Source organism: Nannospalax galili, unplaced genomic scaffold (assembly GCF_000622305.1).
Source record: "Nannospalax galili isolate Female #2095 unplaced genomic scaffold, S.galili_v1.0 scaffold386, whole genome shotgun sequence".
NCBI lineage: Eukaryota > Metazoa > Chordata > Mammalia > Rodentia > Spalacidae > Nannospalax > Nannospalax galili.
In genome coordinates, this window is record NW_008356676.1 from 2,440,111 (window position 1) to 2,463,438 (window position 23,328).

The 23,328-nt window shown below is 38.9% G+C and overlaps 1 protein-coding gene across 2 annotated transcripts in view; it reads left to right on the top strand.

The window, feature by feature from the left end:
* Nucleotides 1-23,328, top strand: part of Vwa8 (von Willebrand factor A domain containing 8) — a 438,392-nt gene that overhangs the window by 202,898 nt on the left and 212,166 nt on the right. For both annotated transcript variants that reach the window (XM_008854688.3, XM_017794762.2), the window contains exon 21: nucleotides 10,786-10,862. In XM_008854688.3, the coding sequence (XP_008852910.1) occupies nucleotides 10,786-10,862 (77 nt within the window). The remainder of the gene's footprint in view (nucleotides 1-10,785; nucleotides 10,863-23,328) is intronic.

Below are 23,328 nucleotides of genomic sequence, written 5' to 3' on the forward strand. Positions count from 1 at the left end.
AGCTTTGACATATTCAGTAACACACTCTAGAGCAAGGATACATCTCTTTCAAAAGTGACTGTAAATTTTTAGGTTCGCAGTTGAATTAATATAGTCATAAAATACTGAACCCAGTATAAACCCTATAAGACATAAAATTGAATGAGTTTTTATCCTTTAAAGAAGATCCCCATTTCATTTTAAACTATGCTGTTTCCTACATTTTAAAAATATTTTTAGAAGCATATCATTGCAGCTTTAATATGCTCAATAACAGTTTCCAGAGCAAAGATACAGCTCTTTCAAAAGTGGCTATAAAATTTTTAGGCATGCTGTCGAATTAATACAGTTGTACAATATTGAATTCAATATAAGCCCTGTAAGACATAAAATTGAATGAGTTTTTAACCTTTAAAAAAGATCTCCATTTCATTTTAGAACATATTGTTCCTTGCAGAAAGACTCATTGTTTTTGCTACTAACACTGAGATGTTGGCGCATGCATCTCTAATCTGTATATATCTGATTATTACTGGTCATAATCGGTTGCACTTGGATCCTTAGTGCCTCTGTATGTCTATAAAGTCATCAGGTAGATTTCAGTGGTAATGTTTATCACCTCTACTAATTAGCATGATGTAAATTTCCATGCTTCCTCCTCAAATATAATACATTTTTTAACGTGTGTGTGTGTGTATCACACAGAACATCCAAAACCATCTTGTTCAACTATACACCCACTTCCCAGATGGCACCCTCCCATAGCCTCCCTCCCCCTACTAGAGCCCTTATACTGTTATCCCTGCTACTGTCCACTGTGTAGTCGGCACCCCCAGCTGTTCCCCACTACTGGTTCATCTGGTGAATCTAGTCAGCCTATCTAGAGGTCTTTGTTTTAGGATGGTCAGCTGATACTCATCTTGCAGCAATCGGTTGTCAATATTCCTTTAGATAAGATTGGGGTCTGCTGTTCATTTTCCCAGCTCTATGCTGGGTTACTATCTGGGAGTCCCTTGGACCACCCTGGCCAAGAACTCAAAAGAAGGTATCTCCTATCTGGCATTGTTGCTTGTTATGTAGCCTTTAGCTATACATATGGACTCTTAAAAAATTATATTGGCTCCTTTAATCTTTGGTTATACTTTCCTTTTGGGTGTTTAAGGCCATACATTTGGCCCAGATAAAGCAATTTATTTTTTAATTATTTATTCAATAACCACATACTTAGAAGAAGCATTTCACTACATTAGCATTGACATATTCAATAACAATTTTCTGAGCTAGGATGCATCTCTTGGCTGTACAAAATTGGCTGTACATTTTCAAGTTTATAGTTGAATTATTACAGTTATACAATATTGTACTCAGTATAAACCCATAATATTAAATGAGGTTTTAACCTTTAAAAAAGATCTCCATTATTAAAATATGCTGTTTCATATGGAAAAACTCATTTTTAAGGCTACTAACACTTAGATGTTTGCACATAAGTTTCTAATCTCTATGTATCTGATTATTACTAGTCACAGTCAGTTATACTCGGATCCTTGGCACCTGTGTATGGATATAAAGTCATCAGGTAGATTTCAGTGGTAGTTTTTATCACCTCTACTAATTAACATGACCGGATGGACAAGTACTGAGGAACAGCTGGGGTACCGACAACACAGCAGACAGGAGCAGAGATGACAGAGTATAAGGGCTCTAGTGGAGGGGCGTTGTATATTATTGAACTCAGTATAAGCCCTGTAAGACAAAATTGGATGAGTTTTTAACCTTTAAAAAAAAAAATCTTCATTTCATTTTAAAATATATTGGTCCTTGCAGAAAGACTCATTGTTTTTGCTACCAACACTGAGATGTTGGCGCTTGCATCTCCAATCTGTATGTATCTATTACCAGTCATAATCGGTTGCACTTGGATCCTTGGCACCTGTGTATGTCTACAAAGTCATCGGGCAAACTTCAGCGGTATTGTCCACCACCTCTACCAATCAGCATGACGCAAACCTCCATGCCTCCTCTTCACATATAATACATCCTTTAAATTTTGGTGATTTTTTTTGTGTGCATGTGTGTGTGTATATCACACAGAACATCCCAAACCATCTTGTTCAACTATACACCCACTTCCCATATAACACCCTCCCATATCCTCCCTCCCCCCACTACAGCCCTTATACTCTGATATCCCTGCTACTGTCTGCTGTGTTGTCGGCACCCCCAGCCCTTCCCCACTACTTGTCCTTCTGGTGGATCTAGTCAGCCTATCTAGAGGTCTTTGTTTTAGGAGGGTCAGCTGTTCCTCATCTAGCAGTAATTAGTTGTCAATATTCCTTTAGATAAGATTGGGGTCTGCTGTTTACTTTCCCAGTTCTATGCTGGGTTACTATCTGGGAGTCTCTTTGGCCACCTTGGCCAACAACTTAAAAGAAGGTATCACCTGTCTGGCATTGCTGATTGTTATGTAGCCTTTAGCTATGCATATGGACTCTTAAGAAATTATATTGGCCCCTTTAATCTTTGGTTATACTTTCCTTTTGGGTGTTTAAAGCCATACAGTTGGCCCAGATAAACCAATTTATTTTTACTCTTAAGGTCATTTGAAGATCTGTTCCTCAGGGGTCACATGGGCCTGGGAGGAGCCCGTTGTTCCTTTCTTTTACAAGATCATGGTTTTTAATGCCATATCACACTAATTCTCAGATGATTCATGCTAACCATAGTGATAACAGCAACAAAATGTAATAATTAACTGTTGAATGATTATAATAGTCTAGAATAGAATCTGTCCTTTATATAGAACAACCAACAGCATTCTGATAGACATTATATCTGTTCCCCCAACTCTTGTGTGTGGGGAGTGGTGTATGTGTGAGATGTGCATGTTCATGTAATATATGCACTTGCATGTGAATGCCAGACATCACTGTCAGGTATCGCATTGATCATTCTCCCCTATATTTTTTGAGACACGGTCTGTTACTAAACCTGCAATGCACTGATTCAGTTTGGCTAAACTCACTTCTCAGCAAGCCCCAGAGAACCTCCTGTCTCTTCCTCCCCGGTCTTAGGATTGTAGGCATGTGCTGCCATGCCTTGTTTTTACATGGGTTGTTGGGATCTGAACTCAGACCCTCATGCTTGCATAGCAAGCACCTTACTGACTGAGCCATCTCCCTGGCCCCTTCCCAATACTCATTTGTATGTCATCTTTGATGCAATTTCCTTCTTGCCTCATTCTTAGTATTTTTCTGTGCAATAACCAGAATTTCATTATTACAGCTAACAAACTAACATTGATCCCTAAATATGAGCTGATGTTTGTCTCTTTCCAATTTTCTACAGTTACCGCAGTAGGTTATCTCACAGTTGGTTTGTTCTAGCCAGTGTCCATCAAAGCCTGGTTATTGCATTTGATGTGCCTTCCAAGTCTCTATGCTTTTTGTCCTTTGATAAATCCCTGAAAGAAATAATTTAAAAGAAAAAGACTTACTTTGGCTCACAGTTTCAGAAGTCTCAATCTGTGGCTGGCTCTATTGGGCCTGAAGCAAGGCTGAAACACTGAGGTGCATGGACACAGTGGAGGAAAGCTGCTCATCTCATGGTGTCAGAGAAGTGGAGAAGGAGAAGAAGGAAGGTCTGGAGGCAACACAAACCCCCCAACGGCACACCTCAATGACCTGCTTCCTCCATCTATACCTGACCTCTTCATCACCCATTCATCTATGGTGTTAGCTCTTCATTATCGAGTCACCTCATAGTGCCACCAACTACGATCAAGTCTTCAGCACATGGGCCTGGAACCATGTTTCATACCCACATTAGTACTAAGAGAAAGGCTATTCTTCCCTGTTAACTTTATCTTAAGATATTTTGGCCCATTTTCATTAGTGTAAACATTATATAAAATTATACCAAACTGATGAATTTCTATTGATGAATATTTTTTAGAGTCAACTTCATTAAACCCATTTAATGTCTTGATTAATTTATAAAGGCTAAAAAACTTTTCAGACTAGAAATAACTATTTTCTTAATTTTTATAGCATTTGGTTTTGGGAATCTATTACAGTTTGTAAAAGTCAGAAAATATTTATTTAGTGTCAACTAAACAGCATTCTGTTTTATTCTTTTTTATATTTTTACCCCTTTATTAATTAGAAGTTTATTGTGATCAGGGACTTAGTTTTCCTGTGGGTAGAAGCTTAGCAAATGCTTGTTATTTAGTATTAAGATACTCACATATTTTATTGCCAAAATTAAAGAATGTGTGAATTTTGCTAATTAATTTGAAGTGGGCCCTAACAGGCTGCTTCTGTGTACCATCAGAAACATACTGTGTTGCTATGCCAGCATAATTGCCTAATATCTGTAGAGGGACTGAACAGTTTGTCCAGAAATTTTCTTGCCCGTGTTTCCCAGCTGGTGGTGACAGCAGGGAACTGGATAAATAAGTGTGCTGTCCTTCTAACTCCAGCAGCCGAGGGGTCCCAGGCTAGGGACCAGGTTTCATCAAACACAGTGACACTCAGCTTTGATTATTTTCTGATACCTGCTTAAACTCTTTTGGCTAGTGAAGTTAACTGAATTACAATCTGGAAAATTTCGACACCCATCATATCTTCCTCACCAGTTAATTCCCTCCTCTTTGTTTGTACAAAACGAGCAGAAGGTCCATGAAAGAGGTTCAGGTCCCCTTTGACAAAAGCAAATCACATGAGTTCCCCTTCTCCCCCTTCCACCCTTCTTCCAGTTTTAGTGGTTATTATCTGTAGGTTATATGTCAGCCACCAGTGATAGAGGCCTAGCTAGAGGGATGATCCTGAATTTGGGCATGTTCCTACTCGTTGAGACAACTGACAAAATCCTAGAGTACACTGTGGGGATGGTCAGTGTTTTAGGAACCCATAGGAGGCCTCTCTGAGCTGCGGGTTGAAGGAGAGAAAACAACAGTGTGTTCAGACAAAGCTATAGAGTAGTGAGGACATCTCACCAGAAAGCCAGGGGGTACACAGAAGATGGCAGGATGGGCTTTTTGGCCAGAAGAAATGATATGAGCAAAGACTTAGAAATCTGAGGTAATTGTTTTGGAAACAGTAGGCTGCGTCTGGGTCAGGTGCTGCTGCTGGGCTCCTTCAAGGCTTGGCACTACATCTTCAGCATGTCAGTCCCAAAATAGTTGCTCTTAGCCCAATGCACATTCCTAGATGAATTTTCCTTTGGCAGATATCTATTCTTCTTTAGCCCTTTTCTCTTATTCTTTTTCTCCGTTTCCCCCTTGACACAATACAGATAGAGAATCCTAAGTTAGGTATTTTCTTTTTGACCAAGAAGATAGTCCCAGAGCCCTTTTTTCTTCAAAGGGTTTTATTTCCAGTCTCTCCAAGGACACAGGTTAAACCTCTGAAGTTTATGAAGCCCTGGGATTGCTCACGGTTCTTAAAGCTGTGTGGTCACAGAGCTTTCCCTTACAGGAACTAGAGGTGTGCTTGCTTCCTGTGCTCAGTTTGATTTCTGTCTGTGGACTTCACACATTCCCTACTCTCAGGCAGTGAAGGTCCCTCATTCCAGTCATTATCATGGAGAACTCAGCAGGTCAGAACAGTGAGAAAATGAGAGCTAGTTTCACAAGGTTCCTGATTCCTTCTCCTTTTTAAAAACTTCAGTCACTAAATGTCATCCTCAATAGCAGTAATGTAACAGCTTATCTCGTGTTATAAATAATTTTGTTAGAGGATACAAGTTGCATTTATAGAATAATTAGCAAGTAAAAATGAATAACGTACAGAAATAAGATGAAAATATTACCAGGTGATTTTATTTTTATTTTTGGACAGGGTGTCCCTAACCCCAGCTGGTCTGGAACTTGCTGTAAAGACCAGGTTGGCCTCCATCTGACAGAGATCCTCCTGCCTCTGACTCCCAAGTGCGAGATAAAAGGCAGCCTTCACGCTTGGCCCAGACAATGATTCTTTTATTATCAGTTGTGCATTGAATGCTGTTTTGTTTTCTAAATTTCCCAGTGAGAAATGACTGTGTAATTTTATAATGGAAAAATAAGACATTATTTATGTACTTACTCAATTGAGGTAATCCTGAGGATTTTCTGTTCTAGGCAAAAACTGATTGGAACGAACAAATGGCTGTGACTGTTAGGCTTTGCTCAGGATATTTACATTCCTTCCTAGATTATTCTTTCAGCATTTCCTCGAAGGAACTGTGAGAGCTTCTTAAAATGAAGTAGGAAGTGACCTGATGAGATCTCTGGTTCAGAAATGTAACTAAACAAATTGTAGACTGTTCTCTGGTGAGGGTGGAGGTGGAAAGCAAGTGGGACCCTTTCCAGCAGCCCGGGAGGAGGGTGTGCTGCTCTTGAGCTGAGACAGTGACCTGGAGAGGAAGAAGCAGATGTGGGAAATAGGCACTTCAAAATAAACATGTCCAAAATTAAACTGCCTTTGTAAACTTGACATTCCTCTCCTACCCAGCAAATCCACTTCTCCCCCATAGCTTTCTTAGTAATTGGCCTGGCCATACCACCTTACTGACCAAAATAAAAACCATTTCTTCATTTTCTTCATCTCCTCCTCCTCCATCCCCAGTGATATTAGTTGTTTTTCCTAACCATCTCTTAAATCTGCTCATTCCTCTCTGCCCATTGTTTTAGAGCACCATTATCTTCTGCTTGAATATTTTGTGATTTTTTTTGAGACAGGCTCTTCTTGTGGCCCCAGCTGGCCTGGAACTTACTATAAAGACCAGGCTGGCTTCGATCTCACAGACATCTGCTTGCCTCTGCCTCCAGAGTACAGAGATTAAAGGCATGTACCACCACATCTGTCTCTGCTTGAATTTTTTTTTATTAGAGTTTCCAAACTCCTTCCCTTGTGTTACTTCTTTCTCTCTGCCAAACTGTTCCATCAGAGTAGTTTTCCAGAACTGAACATCTGATCCTCAGCCTCAGTGGCTGCTCTTGGAAGCAGTGCAACCTCTCGACTTCCAAGGCTATGCCATGTTAGACCTCACCTACCTTGACATCCTTGTTCCTTACAGCTCTTTCCCAGCTTCTGCTACAGCCTTACTTCTCCTAGATCTCTCCAGCTTTCCAGGTCACTGTTACCCCAAAATCTTCCCTCACACTATTCCGTCTACTAAGACACTCTCCTTTCTCCTCCTCCTCCATACCTCCTAATTTCACTATATTTTTATTTATATACCACAGTGCTATGAGCCTTCCTAAGCCTTAGGTTAAATTGAACTTCAAAACATGTTGGATGCCTCATGCAGTGAACTTATATGGGAACCTAGAATATTTGCTTGTGTTCTGTACCATCCAGAAAATGATCTGTGGTAGCCATGCCTTCAGTTTGGAATAAATGAATTTCTTAAGGACAAAGCAAACAAAAGTAGAAGAATAAGTACCAGTATCAGGGAGAAGCAGCAGGTGATAGCAGAACATGATCAGATCAGATGCTCCCAGCAGCCAGCAGAGCCAACTGGAATAGCCCAGCTGAGGGAGCGAGCACAAGCTAACAGCAAATTGGAGGCTTAGGAACCTCCCCCAGAAACCGTTTGCCCTGTTGAGGCAGCAGCTGGAGTTCCTGACTAAGAAAGTATCCCCTTGGTGAGGTTTCCAAGTAAAAGAACAAATGGCAGCAGGTAGATAATATCTTCAATTTGGAAACTTAAACTCATCCAGTAGAAACTGACCGGGGAAGGCCTGAAATAGGTGTGCTGGGATTTCTAATCGAAAGTCCAGGGACGGGACAGCAGAACAGTCTGTCCACAGATGAGTTTCTGCATTTTCTTTCCTACCATAGGCATTTTTATATCATATAAACAACAGTAACTTCTATTCTATTGGAAATGGTCTGCTTTCTAGCTGTTCTCAAGGACAGTGTTGTTGTTTTTTGTTTTTTTTTTTCTCATGGATCGTTTTATTTTATCAGTTTTCTTTGGTACAGAGTGAGTAGGCTAGCTTACCTCAGGACAGGGAGTTTTGGAAGAGACAGAGGAGGGCATTCTTTCTCCCACAGTCCACTTTTAGCAAGCTGGACAGCACATAACAATTAACCAATATAATGTATATTCCAGCCTGATGGTGTTCCGTACCAAACTATAAGCTGAAGTGTAGCCAGGGGCTGTAGATACTGTATGTACCATCATATCTAGCTCTACTAGGGCAGTGTTATCAGTGTAGCCAGGTACTTGTGTAATTGATGAATTGGACAAGAAGGGACAGGATTGAGGGGGGAGAAGATAGGAAAAAAAAATGTTTTATACACTGAGACTGCAAAGGTCCTGGTGATATTTTGAATGAAGTTAGGGGAAGTGGAAAATATAAAAACTATTCTAAGATTCTTTCTCTGAGCAGTGGGATACATAGCAGTACTGTTATACTGGGGTCAAAAAGGAAGACAAGTTGATTTGAGTGGGAGCCTAAGAAGCTAGTCATGATACCTGGTTCAGTTGACAGGAATGAGGAATCTCAAATGAGCTTAGCAAGGAAGAGTGAGCTATGTGTGATGACAGGTCACAGTGGGTGAGATTTCCCAGAGTGTGTGGCTCAAGAATACAGAGTGTGTTAAGAAGACAGGGTTCTAGGGACCCTAACATTAAAGGGACACAGCAAGGAGCTCCTGGGGGCAGCTGGGAGCTTAGCCTACATCTATAGGGTACTCTAAGCTCCAAAGTGCTGCTTAGAAAAGGGTGGCTGATTAGAGAAGAGGAACCCTGTAGTAGCTTCATTGCTTGTAGGAAATCTTTCCTGTTTCTAACAGTATAATGCATTTGTGATGTTTGCTTGTTGCTATGATCATTGAATTTGAAAGACCTAAAAAAAAATGACACAGACATTTTAGTCATCTGATTTTATCTATTTAAAATTTTATGTTTATTCCAGCATGCCATTTGAAGCTTATATAGCTGTCGTAATTGACATGCAAATGTGCAAATGTGCTTTTCCTTCTTTGTGCTCCTATGCTAGGTTTGAAATTCTTTGGGGTGAAGCCCAGCTAGATCCTGAGGAGAGTCCTAAAAGGAGAAATGACCCAGTATTCTTACTTTAGTAAATTTGTCAGTTTGACATTCTGCTCTGATAACTTAGAATTTTTAGTAGGTGAAATAAATTGGATCATTCACCAAATTTGTACAGTTTTATAAGTTCATAACTTCCCACAGACTCATTAATCAGTATGCCTATTAATCCAGTCACTGTTTATGTTTTCCTAGGATTTTTTTTACCCCTTTTCTGTTTCCAAATTTTCTATGATCATTCATTTGGCAAACACTTACTTGAGTGCATTGTTTATATCTGGTACTGTGCTCAGCTCTGCAAATATAGTGGTAAGCCATGAAAGACAAAAGGGTCCTGTTTGCAGTACTTAATGCGTACATTCAGCTGGTTTGAATTTCTAATTTCTAACCTTGGTGCTTGTTGAATACATTCCTTCATAAGATATTTGAGTATATAATGAAAATTTCAGTAATAGTACCTTCTTTTATGTTGGGCTTAGGCTATTTGGGCACTATACATTGCCCTGATCTATTTAATTTTTTTTTATTAGATCTTAGAAGTAGTAAAGAGGTAACTTAAGGCCCAGGTTGCCTAAATGAATCTCATACTGAAAAACATAATCCATTACATAGGCGCTAAAAACATGAGCATCAGGATCAGACACGTCTGGATTGGAGCCCTGGCTCCATGGTGATGTGTAGTGTGATTGCACATTGCTTCACTTCTCTGAGCCTTGATTTCTGGATTTGTGAAGTTGGAACAGTCCTACTTCCGAACTTATGGGGCTAGCTCAGTGAGATGGTTAAGTGAAATAACACAGAAATACTTAACATAGATCCTGACATGTAAGAAATTGATGCTATTATTGATGTTGCCTATAACGCAGAACTCGGCTTTTTAATTGTTGCTCTTCCCACACAACCTGGTTTTTAGATCATGCTGCTTTATTTGTATTCTACCTCTAAGTGAAAATGTTCACATAGGAAAATAGTATAGGAACTTGGTCTCCCTTCTGCAGGACAGTGCCTTCAGCATCTGAGTGGGAAGAATCGAAGACATGTCTAAAAGAGCTCATATCATTGAATTTTATTAATGGACCTCATTTTAGGTTTCCAGAGTTTTATAGTATTAAAAAGTATGATGAGGGGCTGGAGAGATGGCTCAGCAGTGAAGAGCACTGACTGCTCTTGCGGAGAACCAGGGTTTGATTCCCAGCACTCACATGGCAGCTATGAACTGTCCTTAACTCCAGTTCCAGGGAAATCTGAAGCCCTCTTCTGACCTCCGTGGCATTGCACAACATGGGTGCACTCACATACATGCAGGCAATACACTCATACACATAAAATTTTTTTTTAAAGTGTGATGAAAGAAAATAGAATGTGGGATTAAAACAAGAAAAAGTACAGTGAAAAACACACTTCTGAGGAAAAGCCATTATTATACCTACTTGATCACCTGCACTGCCATTCTTTAAGCTTGAAATAGTCACTGTTCTAAGCCTGTTCTAAGCCTGTAATGTCAGACTTAACTGTAAAATTATAGAACAACAAAAAATGGCCAGAGGTAGGGTTTCCTTTTAAGTAAGAATAGCTTAGAAGCAACGTGTTTAAAGCTTCATGTCATAGGACTTGTACTATATATGTTTGCTAGTTTGGTTTTCATTAACAATAATTAAAATAATATAACCGTGACAAAGTGGGTTTGGGTAAAACATTTTTCTGGTTAGGCAGAAACTTACCTCCAAACCAAAGCCTTTCTGTTTTAAGCTGTTTGTGTAATTACAGGGTGTAGGAAAAAACAAGATTGTGGACAGATTCCTTCACCTGCTCAACAGACCCCGAGAATATATCCAGTTGCACAGGTAAGAGAATAAGAGCCATGAACTCTTAAGATCTTATTAAATTGTTCCTCTCTCTCCCAGTACCAAGTAAATGTACTTTCTTAAAGGCCCATTTTACAAACCTATTTCATTCCCATTACACCTGCTTGTCTCTCTCCTTTCCTTAAAAGGTTATAAGGGACTGGTGAGCGGTTCAGTGGTTGAGATAACTTTTTCCTCTTGCAGAGGACCTGGGTTCCATTCCCAGTACTCAACATGGTAATTTATAACTGCTTGGAACTCCAGCTCCAGGGAATCAAACACCATCTTCTGGCCTCCATGGGCCCCAGAACTCACATGGTACATATTCATATACCCAGGCACACATACACACATATCAAATAAATAAGTCAGTCTTTTTTTAAAAAGGTAATTAAACCATGCAAAATTTACTTTTAAAGTAAAGAACATTTTTTAAAGATAAATTAATAGATGTTTTATGGGCAGAAAGTAATTAATATTACATCTAGGTGCCTATCTCATTAACATCAAAGCACTCAGGTTAGAAGGAAAATATGTGGAGTCTAAGCATGTTCTGACCAGGAGTTAAAATAGCTCACAGGGAGACACAGCAAACTCTATGGGCCTCAGTGTGTGAGAAGAGGAACACAGCGTGGAAGAAGGATCCAGTTAGTATCTCTTGTTTTCCTTAAAACATTCTATGAGTATTTAGCTTTGTGTGATTAGAGTGTTATTTCAGGGATAGCTTTTAAGCAAATGAAGTTTCTCAATATGGATCATCTTAAGCTTTATCACTGGACCTATTCCAATTTAAGAAATAAAATGTAGGCAGTAGATCTCATAGAAACTAAATACTAGGGCAAGGCAAGAAATATACCCAGCATTGAGCAATTTAAAACTAACTTAGATTGTTATTGGTTTTATCTCGGGAGATAACAAATATTGTGTAGTGGGAAGAGCACTGGATTGTCTTAAAAGCATTAATTTCTGGTTTGAGTTCTTCTGAGTTCCTAAGAGAGAATTGTAGGAGACTTAGGGTATATGCTGGATAGTGTCAGTTGTCAACTTACACACCTGGGTAGAAGGAGCCTCAATTGATGAATTGTTTCTGTTGGATTTGCCTGTGGTTGTGTCTGTGAGGCATTTTCTTAATTATTTCATGATGTGGGAGGGCCTAGCTCACTGTGGGCTGTGCCATCCCTGGGCAGGTGAGCCTTTGTTGTCTAAGAAAGGAGGCTAAGCACAGGCCAGGGAAGCAAGCTGGTAAACAGCGTTCCTCCATGGTCTATACTTCAACTCCTGCCTCCAGGTTCCTGCCCTGACTTCCTCAGTAATGAACTGTAACCAGAAATGTAAGATAGAATAAACCCTTTCCTCCCCAAGTTGGTTTTGGTGTTTTTATCATGGTAATAAAAAGCTACTGAAGACAGGGCAGTTAGCTAAGGGTGAAGGGACAAAGAAAAAAAACCAAAAGGAAAGCTAAGATATGGTAAAAAGCAAAACAGAAATTCTCTCCTGGGATTTGTACTTGCAACTGTGAGATAGTAGTGGCACCAGAGTAAAGAGCAGTAAACCTGGATAGAGTCACAAACCTGGGAAAAGAACCACCAGGTTCTGCTGCTGAGCAGCTGTTACCTGATCTCCACATGGTTAGGAGCCTTCATTAAGCACCTGTGGTGCTGGGCCAACAGCCTATAAAGCTTCTGCTTTTTATCTATCCTTATAACAAAAGCTACTCTGTTCCTATCCTGAAAAGTTTTAACTATAAACCCTGAAGAAAACAAGCATGCTGGTTGTGTTAGTACACATCTATAATCCCAGGCTGAGGCACAAGCACGTATTTGAGACCAACCTGATCTGTAAAGTGATTCTTTCTCAACAACCAAAAGAAATCAAAACCAGAAACAAAACAAAAAAGCAGCAAAAGGAAGAAAGTAAACTAGCTTATCATTTATATTGGTTTGGAAGGTCTTTCTTATTCAAAGTGACTTTAAAAATTAAAAGGATGGGTATTGGGGAGGCAGGGTGGAATACATTGAAAAGAGTCAACCTTGACTAAGTAATTACTAGATATGCAAAGAAGAAAATGAATGAATATAGACTGAAGATGATGGAATTAGCAGGCAACAATTATAAAAGTTTTTTTGTTTGTTTTTGTTTTTTTGAGACAGAATCTCCCTGTAGTCCCAGCTGGTCTGGAACTCACTGTGGAGATCAGGCTGACCTCGATCTCACAGAGATCCTACTGCCTCTGCCTCCCAAGTGCTGGCATTAAAGGTATGCACCACCACACCTAGCATATAAAATAGTTGCCACCAATATGTTCAAGTATTTTGAAAGAGGTTTCCTCTGAGAAAAACGAGACAATACTTAGGAATTCTCAGCCCAGAATGACAACCCTAAAAGGGGGAAGTCTCCAAAGAGAGGAGGTAAAAAAGGTCAGAAAAATATTTGAAGACATAGAGTGCCAAAATCTTCAAATTTGCTGTAAAACATGGAGTCACCAGTCTGGGAAGTCCAGTGAATATCAATCATGATAAACAAAAATGTAACATGTCACATTATAGCTAAATGGCCAAACACCAAGTAAAAATAGTTAAAGGTAGATTATATACAGGGGAGTAATGATACAAATGACTCCTGACTTCTCATGTGTGTGACCAATTGTGGAACTCTGTAATAGACTCTGGTGCAAGAGAAACGTCTTTGATGAGTGGTGACTGGGATATTTGTCTGTAAATATAAGGATACATATTTTGCACATAGTATGAAATTACATTAGTCTATGGATGTGACAGTCTTAGGGCTTTCCCTAAGATCTGTGACCTCTCCAGCCATGTGTATTTGGCTATGTTTATAGTACCAAACATGAGTTTCCTCCTATTAAGTGAGGAAAAGCTGATTTTCCTAAAGTAAGGGACTCTAGATAGGCTGACTAGACCTCAGTAGATGAATTTGCACTGAGGAATGTCTGGGGACACTAATTTGACACAATAGGGCTTAATACAAATGACAGAATATATGAATTCCAGTGGTGCAGTGGTGGAGGTATGGGAGAGTGCCAGGGGGGAACGGGTATAAAGATGATTAAGATTGATTGAGAAGGCCTGGCATGGTGGTGCACGCCTTTAATCTAGCACTCAGGAGGCAGAGGCAGGCAGATATGTGTGAGTTCAAGGCCAGCCTGGTCTACATAGTAAGTTCCAGGCCACCTGGGGCTATAGGGAGATCCTGTCTCAAAAAGACCAAAAAAAAGATTGATTGAAATGTTCTGTATGAAATATACAAATGTTCAATTAAAACAATTTTTTAAAAATTTCTCTTGGAGATTTGGATTCTTCATCTCTAAGTGAAAAGAATAGACCTGGTATCTATGATATCTCTGATTAATGCTTAAATGTCTGAGTGAAGGAGATGGTACTCAAGGTGCTTTTAAAAACTTAGAGGATTGGAAATCCTGCTCATTTTTGCTTTAATAGCAGCATTTTGTTATGAAGAAACAAATGGTCCATAAAATAGTAGAGTTGCTATCTGCTAGTTTATATTCTGTGATAATTCCAACACTGGCTAAGTAAAGGTGTAGATGTATTCTCTATGAAAAATTTTCTAAATTCAAAATGTCAGAAAATTGCCAAAGCTAAATGCTTATATTTTATAGCATCCATTGCTGTATAACTGATCAATAATAGTATTTCAAGTGAAACAAGCATTCATTTTAACAGGTCCTAGGTATCTTACTCAACAGTGTTGAATATTTAAGTTATAAAAATTTAGAAGTGAAAAAGCTCAATTTAAAATGGATAATACCCAAGAATTTTTGCTAATAGACTGCAATTCCCAGTAATTTCAATGTAGGAGATTTTTTTCTCTCTTCTGTACAGCATGAGGGCTACATTTAACATAGAATTTAAACTCATATAATAGCTTTAAGAGAAACATATGTTTAAAAGCCTAAATATAGCCATCTGAAAGAATATTTAGCAGTTCATTGATCTGTAGATGATCTGTCTACAGTCTTGCTTTGTTTGTTCTAGAATCCTTCTAATGGGTTTATGATGTTACCATCTGAATAATCAGTCCCTCTCAATTTGGCTTATGGATGTCTTTTGAACAAGATTAGTTACAAAAGCCATTAAAAACAATCTTGATAAGTAAAAACATCACCAAGCACACATGAATAAACCACACAACCAGAGTACTTTTAAATCTTATGAGGTTATCTTTTGATGATCATATTTCATAAAATGAACAAGCTGGGCAATTCATATATTTAGTTAAAATCAAGATGTTGTCTTAGGGATATGATTTAAGAATTTAAAAGGTTAATGGGTATAATGACTTTTGATTATATATATTTCAAACAAAAAGAGTCAGTAAGGTTCACATTTGTACAGAGATTTGGGAAGTATATTTATTTACTAATTTTTTATGATCTTATGTTAATTTGATATGAAAAAAGACACTTGAATATTTAACTTCTATAGTTACATTTCCTTCTTGGATAAAAGTATATGTCAGTATTAGAATCAGAATTGTCTTAGGTGAGTTACCAAATTTGAAGCTGACAGCACAGGTCCACATGCTCTTGGCTATTTTCTTAACCGTGGTACCCATGAGAAATTCAGAGACCTCAGATCTTCATGTATAGCTCTGACTTTCTCTTTCAGTAGAGCTTTCTCCACCTTTGATCAACTTGTTCCAGACTGGATGATTCTGTATCCTACTCACAGTCTTAAACTTGAGTAGTTCATGCCTATCTTTATTCTTTCATTCAGAATGTTCCCCATTTTCCCCCAGTCCTCCAAAAGTTTGGTCCACTAATAACTCCTGATTGCATCTTTCCTGATGTTTCATTGTGTGTACAGCTTTTCCCTCCTCTGAATCTCCTTAGTAGTGAATTGTACCATTGTGATAGAAAGAATAGCAGTTTTAGAGATCATATCCTGTCTTCACAAACTTCTGTGCCATCTTAAACTCCTTGAGTCCTAATTGCCTTACCTATTAAGTTAAAATGATTCCTTGAAAGGTTGTTGAGAAGATTAAATGAGAGAATATGTCTGGTGGACTAACTCTGGTGTTAGGTACTTGTACTAAACATCTATCAGTTAGTTAGGCTAAACTAATAAATATACAAAATCCAAAACTTTTTGAAATCTAACATGATGCTAAAAAAAAATTGTTGGATTTTAGATATTTCAGATTTTAGGTTTCTGGATTAGGGATTCTCGATAGATAAAATCTATGCAAATATGCTAAAATCTAAAAAATTCCAAAATTTGAAATACTCTAGTCCCAAGGATTTAATGTAAGGTATACTCAACTTGCAGTAATGTGTGTGTGTTTATGTATGTATTTATTACAAGTATTATATGCAAATCTGTATACACAGGTGCACAGAGCCCAAAGGAGCAAGTGGGTGTCCTGCTCTGTTATTCCCCACCTGTTCCCTTAAGACAGGGTGTATTTGTTACTTTCCTGTTGCTGTAATAGAAACACTAACCAAAGCAACTTATAGAAGGAAGAGTTTATTTGAGCTTACGGTTGTAGAGTGGCAAGAATCCATCATGGCGGGAAGGCATGGTGGCAGAGGTGACTGGAGGAGGAATGGAAGTGAAACTCTCACATCTTCAAGCAGGTACAGGAAGCAAGAGAGCAACTCGAGATCCAGCAAGGATTCCTGCAGCATGGCCACACCTTCTAAGACCTCCCAAAACATTGCCACTAACTGGGGACAAAATGTCCAAATACTTGGAGCCTATGGGGGCCATTCTCATTCAAACCACCACACAGTGTCTCTCATTGGACCTGTTAGCTAGGCTGGCAGCCAACAAGCCCCACTGATCCACTGAGCAATCTTCTCGGCCCCCATAGCCTGTAGTAATTTCTAATAACTCATCACTTTCCCCTTCCCTTTCCTCAGTCAAGACTTCTTAAGTAAACAACTTTTTGAGTGTAAAAATCAGTTTTATTCATTATGTGTTGTTAATTCATTTAATCTGTATTTATTAAAATACATTTATTTTCCAGAGGCATCTTAGGTTTAAAGGTATCTTAGGCACACTTAGGTTCAGTATGAACAAGGCATTTTCAGGTTATGGCAACCTACAGCAGTTCTCAACCCTGAAAAGCCATCTGTGATACAATAGAAAGGATCTGGTGAAGGTGACATCAAACTGACTCTTAAAGGATGAATGAAAGTTACTAAGTATTAAAAGTAACAGGGCTTTATGGTCCTTGAAGACATGCTATATATAAACTCCAGAAAGAAAGGTAGCTTGGAGTAGGTGTGTGTGTGTGTATGTGTGTGTGCACACAAATGACAGGAGAAAGACTTGTGATTATAGACATCATAGGCTTGGTCTCCAAGGTTAGGTGAAATCCTGGATGTGAGGTAGTGAGGTAAAGCAAGATCATTTTGACCAGTCTGCGGGTTGATCAAAGTCAGGTGGGACTTGAGTTACAGGGAACACTAGAGGTTGATTTCAGGAATTCAGATAAAATTTTTGAGGCTAACCAGACCTATTGGTGATGGAAGTGTAATAAAGGGGCATACTGAAGTAGTTTAGAATTCTTGATAATTATGTGAAAGGAGATGGAGAGTGAGTCCAGCACTTTGTGTGGCTCTCAATACACAGTGGGTGCAATATGTACTTGAAATGACTTGGTATGTGCTCGTATTTCATCCGTATCCTCCAGTTCACACTTGCTTATGATCAGCTCTTGTTACTTAAAAGTACTCAGATGGCTGTTTTGGGTTTGAGTGAGGTCCCTTATAGATTCAGGCGTATGTAAAGGGAGCTGTAACTGTGTTGTATGAATAACAGCTAGTTAAATATAATAGTCAGCTAGTTAAAATATTGCATGTGGCAAGTCATCTTTAAACCACTTGCTTTTCCTTTATCATATTTTAATATTCTTCTTTTGTGAAACCAAATTAAGTATAATTGGTAGCAAATTAAGTACAAATCTCTACCCATGGCCCTCTTCAAATCAAACATCCTGGAGTGAATGCCATCCTTTACAAAGCACAGCCTTATCCACTCATAAGGTTGTCTTCAGGCTGAGGAAAACCAAATGTGAAGCACAAATTTTGAAATTCACAAACTCCCAGAGGGCAGATAGAAGTATTGGTAGAAAATAGAAAAAGGCAAAGTCAAGTCTCATGGAAAAAATACGATTGAGTCATCAGCATAGTCTCAGCAGTGATAAGCGTGCTCCAGAGTTGGAGATGTCATGTAGCAGTGGCTGCTCAGAACATCCACAGGCTCCTCTGTTTCAGCTTCCCCAGTATAAGTCTGAAAAACCCATTTTAGAAACAGTTTTATCAGTTGTTGGACAGTAGTTTTCCCATCTACTGCTGTCCCCATTTTATGGCATGTGTTATGCCAATGCCTCATATTGTTATGTGTAATGTAGATCTTTAGATTTGTAATAATTTTTGACTTGTGTCTCATTGATCTCCAATTCCATTGAAAATCCTGTAGTATTTTAGTTTCTTTGATGAACATTCACATAGCATACCGTGATGGTCATGTTCACTGTCAACTTGACAGGGTCTAGAATGTTTGGAGATGGAGCCTCAGGCACACCTGTGAGGGGTTGTCTAGATGAAAGCTAACCACTGAGAATATTTTTAAGGATTATCTTGAGTCCGTTAATCTTGATTGTGGGTAGGATCATTCCCTGGACAGGGCATCCTGGGTGGTATAAAGTGAAGAAAGCCAGCTGCACACTGCATGCTCTCTGCTTTCTGATTGTTAATGCAGACAGCTGCTCCTGCCACCTTGACTTACCACCACAATGGACTGTACCCTTGAACTGTGAGTCACAGTAAACCCTTCCTCCTTCAAGGTGCTTTTGTGAGAATATTTTATTATAGCCACAGAAGAGAAACTAAGACACATACTAAGCTTGGGTGCTGTTCTATCCTGTTTTCAGCTTGTAGCTGGTTACTCTTCACCATTTGCCTGTGAACTCCCCATCCCCACCATGACTATCTGTGTTTTGCAAATGAATCCCAGAGGTACAATGGCTGGCTTCCTGCACTGGGAATTCTGCCCTTTGCTGTACTACCACAGTATGGAGCTGCTTGGTTTCATTGTGTTGAACCTGATGGTAGACCAGTGAAGATAGTCAGGGCCTCACTACAGGACTGCCCATGTGATAGGACTGTTCAACTGTTACTTATATTCTGGGCTCCAGTCTATGTACAATAGCTTCGTTGTTAAGTTCTAGCATTATGTTCCTAATATTTCCTCAGCTTGATCCCAAACTAGTTTTTCTTGGGCAGTCATTCCATCTTCTCCCATTTTTGTCAATAATACTATTCTTATTCGATTTCATCTTCAGTTCTCTTGACCATATCTGCAGGTTATTAAATGTTCTTGGACTATCACACCTCCTACAAGGTATGTCACTGCAAATTTCATAGTCCTCTTATCTGTTCTGTCTCCCAGGTGATTCATAGACGTATTAGCCAAATTAATTCCTGTGACCTTTTACCTACTGTTCCCTCAGGCTGCACTGCTTCCCTGGTGTCCTGTCTTGCTTTATTTCTTGTTTCTCATTAGTGGGTTACTGAGGTTGGTGCATCAGAGCTGCAAACCCTGACACACCAACTTCAGCCAGCAGCGTGCTCTCAGCTGTTTTGGAAAAGCGGATTAGAAACAATGAACCTGTAGGATTCTTTCTCATCTCATTTTCCTAAACCACAAGTTTAAGAAGCTTGTTTTTTTGCTTGGTCTTATTATCTCTTGCTACCAGAGCACAGCTATCTTCCTTTCGAGTGTTAGACATATTGTCAGTTTGAGAAAAAAACTTCAAAATCCAAAAAAGGCAAATACATATCACCCAGATTTAACAGCTGTTATATTTTTCTAGATTTGCTCATATGCCTCCTGTTGAAGAAAGGAAGCACTATGATTACAGCCATCATCCCTTTAACCACTGGCCCCAATCTCTCCCTCTTTCAGCCACTATTTGAAATTTAATTTGTTAATGAATCCTTTGTTTAAACCCCCAAACAATTATTATTTCACCCTTATTCCTATTATAAAATCATTGGTATTCTGATGAAGGAGGGAATCAAATATTTTTAGTCATTTCTTACAATGAAAAAACAAACTTAACATTAAAATTTTTCTACTCTCAAATCATCTGAACATATGCCGAGCATCATGTCCCAACCACATACACTACTGCCCTCTTTCAGGGCCTTTCTAACCAGCACCAGCTGCAGGCTCCTTGCAGCTTCCACACAGAGTGAGGCAGGAATGGTACTTAACACCACCCAACTGTCTTTGTACTCATGCAGGTTGAGAATGCTTTTTTGAGCTTTATAAAGTTCTTCCTTATATGTCAGCTGTTGCTATAGCAGACTCTTCATATAGCGGTAACAGTGATGAAATGAGCTCGAGGTGCTTCAGACAAGAGATTGAGTATGTTCAAGAAATTTCCCAGTATACATCTCTGTTACAAAACTGCTATGAACCAAGATGAATTTATGATTTTTTTTTCCAGAGGGTTAGGCATGTTGCTTTTTTCCCCCAGTTAATTATTTAATAACCACATACTTAGAAGAAGCATTTCATTACAACAGCATTGACATTTAATAACAATTTTCTGAGCTAAGATGTATCTTTTTCAAATCAGGCTGTAAATTTTTAGGTAAAGTTGAATTATTACACTTATACAATATTGTACTCAGTATAAACCCTATAAAACATGAATGAGATTTTAACCTTTAAAAAAGATCTCCATTTCATTATTAAAATACACTGTTTCCTACAGAAAGACTCATTTTTAATGCTACTAACATTCAAATGTTTGCACATGTGTCTCTAATCTCTATATATCTGATTATTACTAGTCACAGTCAGTTACACTTGGTTCCTTGGCACCTGAATATGGATATGAAGTCATAACAGCTTCATTTTTTAATTTCAAACATTTTTTTTTATAATCTCACTAACAGTGCACATGGTTTTCTTCTTTCCCCACATCCTCTCCAACGCTGGCTGTCTGATAGCACCTAGTCTAACAAGTGTGAGAAATATGTCAATATGAAAAACTCATTTTTAATGCTACTAACAGATGTTTGCACGTGTCTCTAATCTCTATGTATCTGATTATTACTAGTCACGGTTGGTTACACTCGGATCCTTGGCACCTGAGCATGGTTATGAAGTCATCAGGTAAATTTCAATGGTAATGTTTTTTACATCTAATACTTATTATTTTTTAATCATTATTTTTTTAATTTTTAATAACTACAGGATTAGAAGACGCGTTTCACTACAGATTTAACATATTCAGTAACATACTCCAGAACAACAGTACATCTCTTTCACAAGTGGGTGCAAGTTTCTAGGTTCACAGTTGAGTTGATACAGTTATACAATATTGAACTCAGTATGAGCCCTATAAGACATAAATTAAATGATGTTTTAACCTTTAAAAAGATCTCCATTTCATTGTAGAATATATTGTTCCTTGCAGAAAGACTCATTGTTTTTGCTACTAACACTGAGATGTTGGTGCATACATCTCTAATCTGTATGCATCTGATTATTACTAGTCATAATTGGTTGCACTTGGATCCTTGGCGCCTGTGTATGTCTATAGAGTCATCAGGTAGATTTCAACGGTAATGTTTATCACTTCTACTAATTAGCATGATGTAAATTTCCAGGCTTCATCCTCAAATATAGTACATTTTAAAAATTTTGATCATTTGTGTGTGTGTGTGTGTGTGTGTGTGTGTGTGTGTGTGTGTGTGTGGTGTCTGTGTGTCACAGAACATCAAACCATCTTATTTGACTATGCACCCACTTCCCAGATGGGACCCTCCCATAGCCTCCTTCCCCCCCTAGAGTCCTTTTACTCTGATATCCCTGCTACTGTCTGCTGTATTGCTGGCACCCTAGCCAATCCCCACTTCTTGCCCTTCTGTTGAATCTAGTCAGCCTATCTAGAGGTCTTTGTTTTAGGAGAGTCAGCTGTTCCTCATCTAGCAGCAATCAGTTGTCAATACTCCTTTAGATAAGATTAGGGTCTGCTGTTCATTTTCCCAGTTCTATGCTGGGTTACTATCTGGGAGTTCCTTTGGCCACCCTCGCCAAGAACTCAAAAGAAGGTATCTCCTATCTGGCATTGTTGCTTATTATGTAGCCTTTAGCTATGCATATGGACTCTTAAAAAATTATATTGACCCCCTTAATCTTTGGTTTTACTTTCCTTTTGAATGTTTAAGGCCATACAGTTGGCCCTGATAAACCAATTTATTTTTACACTTAAAGTCATTTGAGGATCTGTTCCTCAGGGGTCACATGGGCTTGGGAGGAGCCCCTGGCTCCTTTCTTTTACCAGTTCTGCCTATGTGAAGATAAGACAAAGATCCTGCTTGACTATGGTTGGCTTCGCTTGGAAGCATGGAGGAAGTGATTCCTCTCTGTTGACCCTCCTCTTTGTAGAGTGGACACTGGTTCAAGTCCATCTGGTGGAGTCTCCCTGGCCTTGTTGATCAAGAGGACAGGTGACCCACCACAATTACAGGACATTTTGAGAAATGCTCATAGTCCCCTGGAGCTAGTTGGCCTAGGAGGACAAGGAGCAAAAACTGTGCTTTATGTCCCTCTGACCAAATTATTATAGGCCTCAAAGTATGTCTGTTAAACATCCAAGAAGATTAGGTCTACCAGTCTGGTGCTTTTAATTACTGTGTGCAATGTAGATAAATCTTGGGCAAAGACCAGTTGTTCTCAGATAAAACTATTCTAGACATATATTCCTTGATCTGCTATATATAATTTGTCAGTAGGTTGTAGGAGTTATATGGTTCCCTCTGGTTTTCAAAACTAGCTAGGCATTATTTATCTCTCACATTGTCTTATCCCTTCACCATAGTTTTCCCACTTAAGGTGCCCCCATTTCCCCCCTTTTCTCCCTTAATAATACCCTTCTTCTATGGTCCTAGCTCTCTTGAGCTCCTTCTTTCCCCTTATCCCCTAGGTTCCTTCCTTCCCCCTGCCTTAAACTAACCCAATTTTTGTCCATATCTCCCTTATTAAGGCCTGTTTCCTACCGTTCTTCTCTTTCAGGTTCTTTCTTTTCCTTTACCTCCCTGTTTCCTTTCCATCATCCTGGTTCCTGTAGTTATGTCTGGACACATACTCACTTATCAGGGTTTGGTTCTAGGATCCACACATGATGGAGATCATATGTCCATTTTTTTTTTCTTTTTGCCTGTCTGGCTTTGCTGTTTGTTGAGTAACTTTTAGTTATATATATGTATGTTCTTATGATATTATGTTGGCCCCTTTAATCTTTGGTTATACTTCCCTTTTGGGTGTTTAAGGACATACAATTGGACCAGATAAACTGATTTGTTTTTACTCTTGAGGTCGTTAGAAGATCTGTTCCTCAGGGATCCCATGGATTTGGGAGGAGCCCCTGGCTCCTTTCTTTTACCAGTTCTGCCTATGTGAAG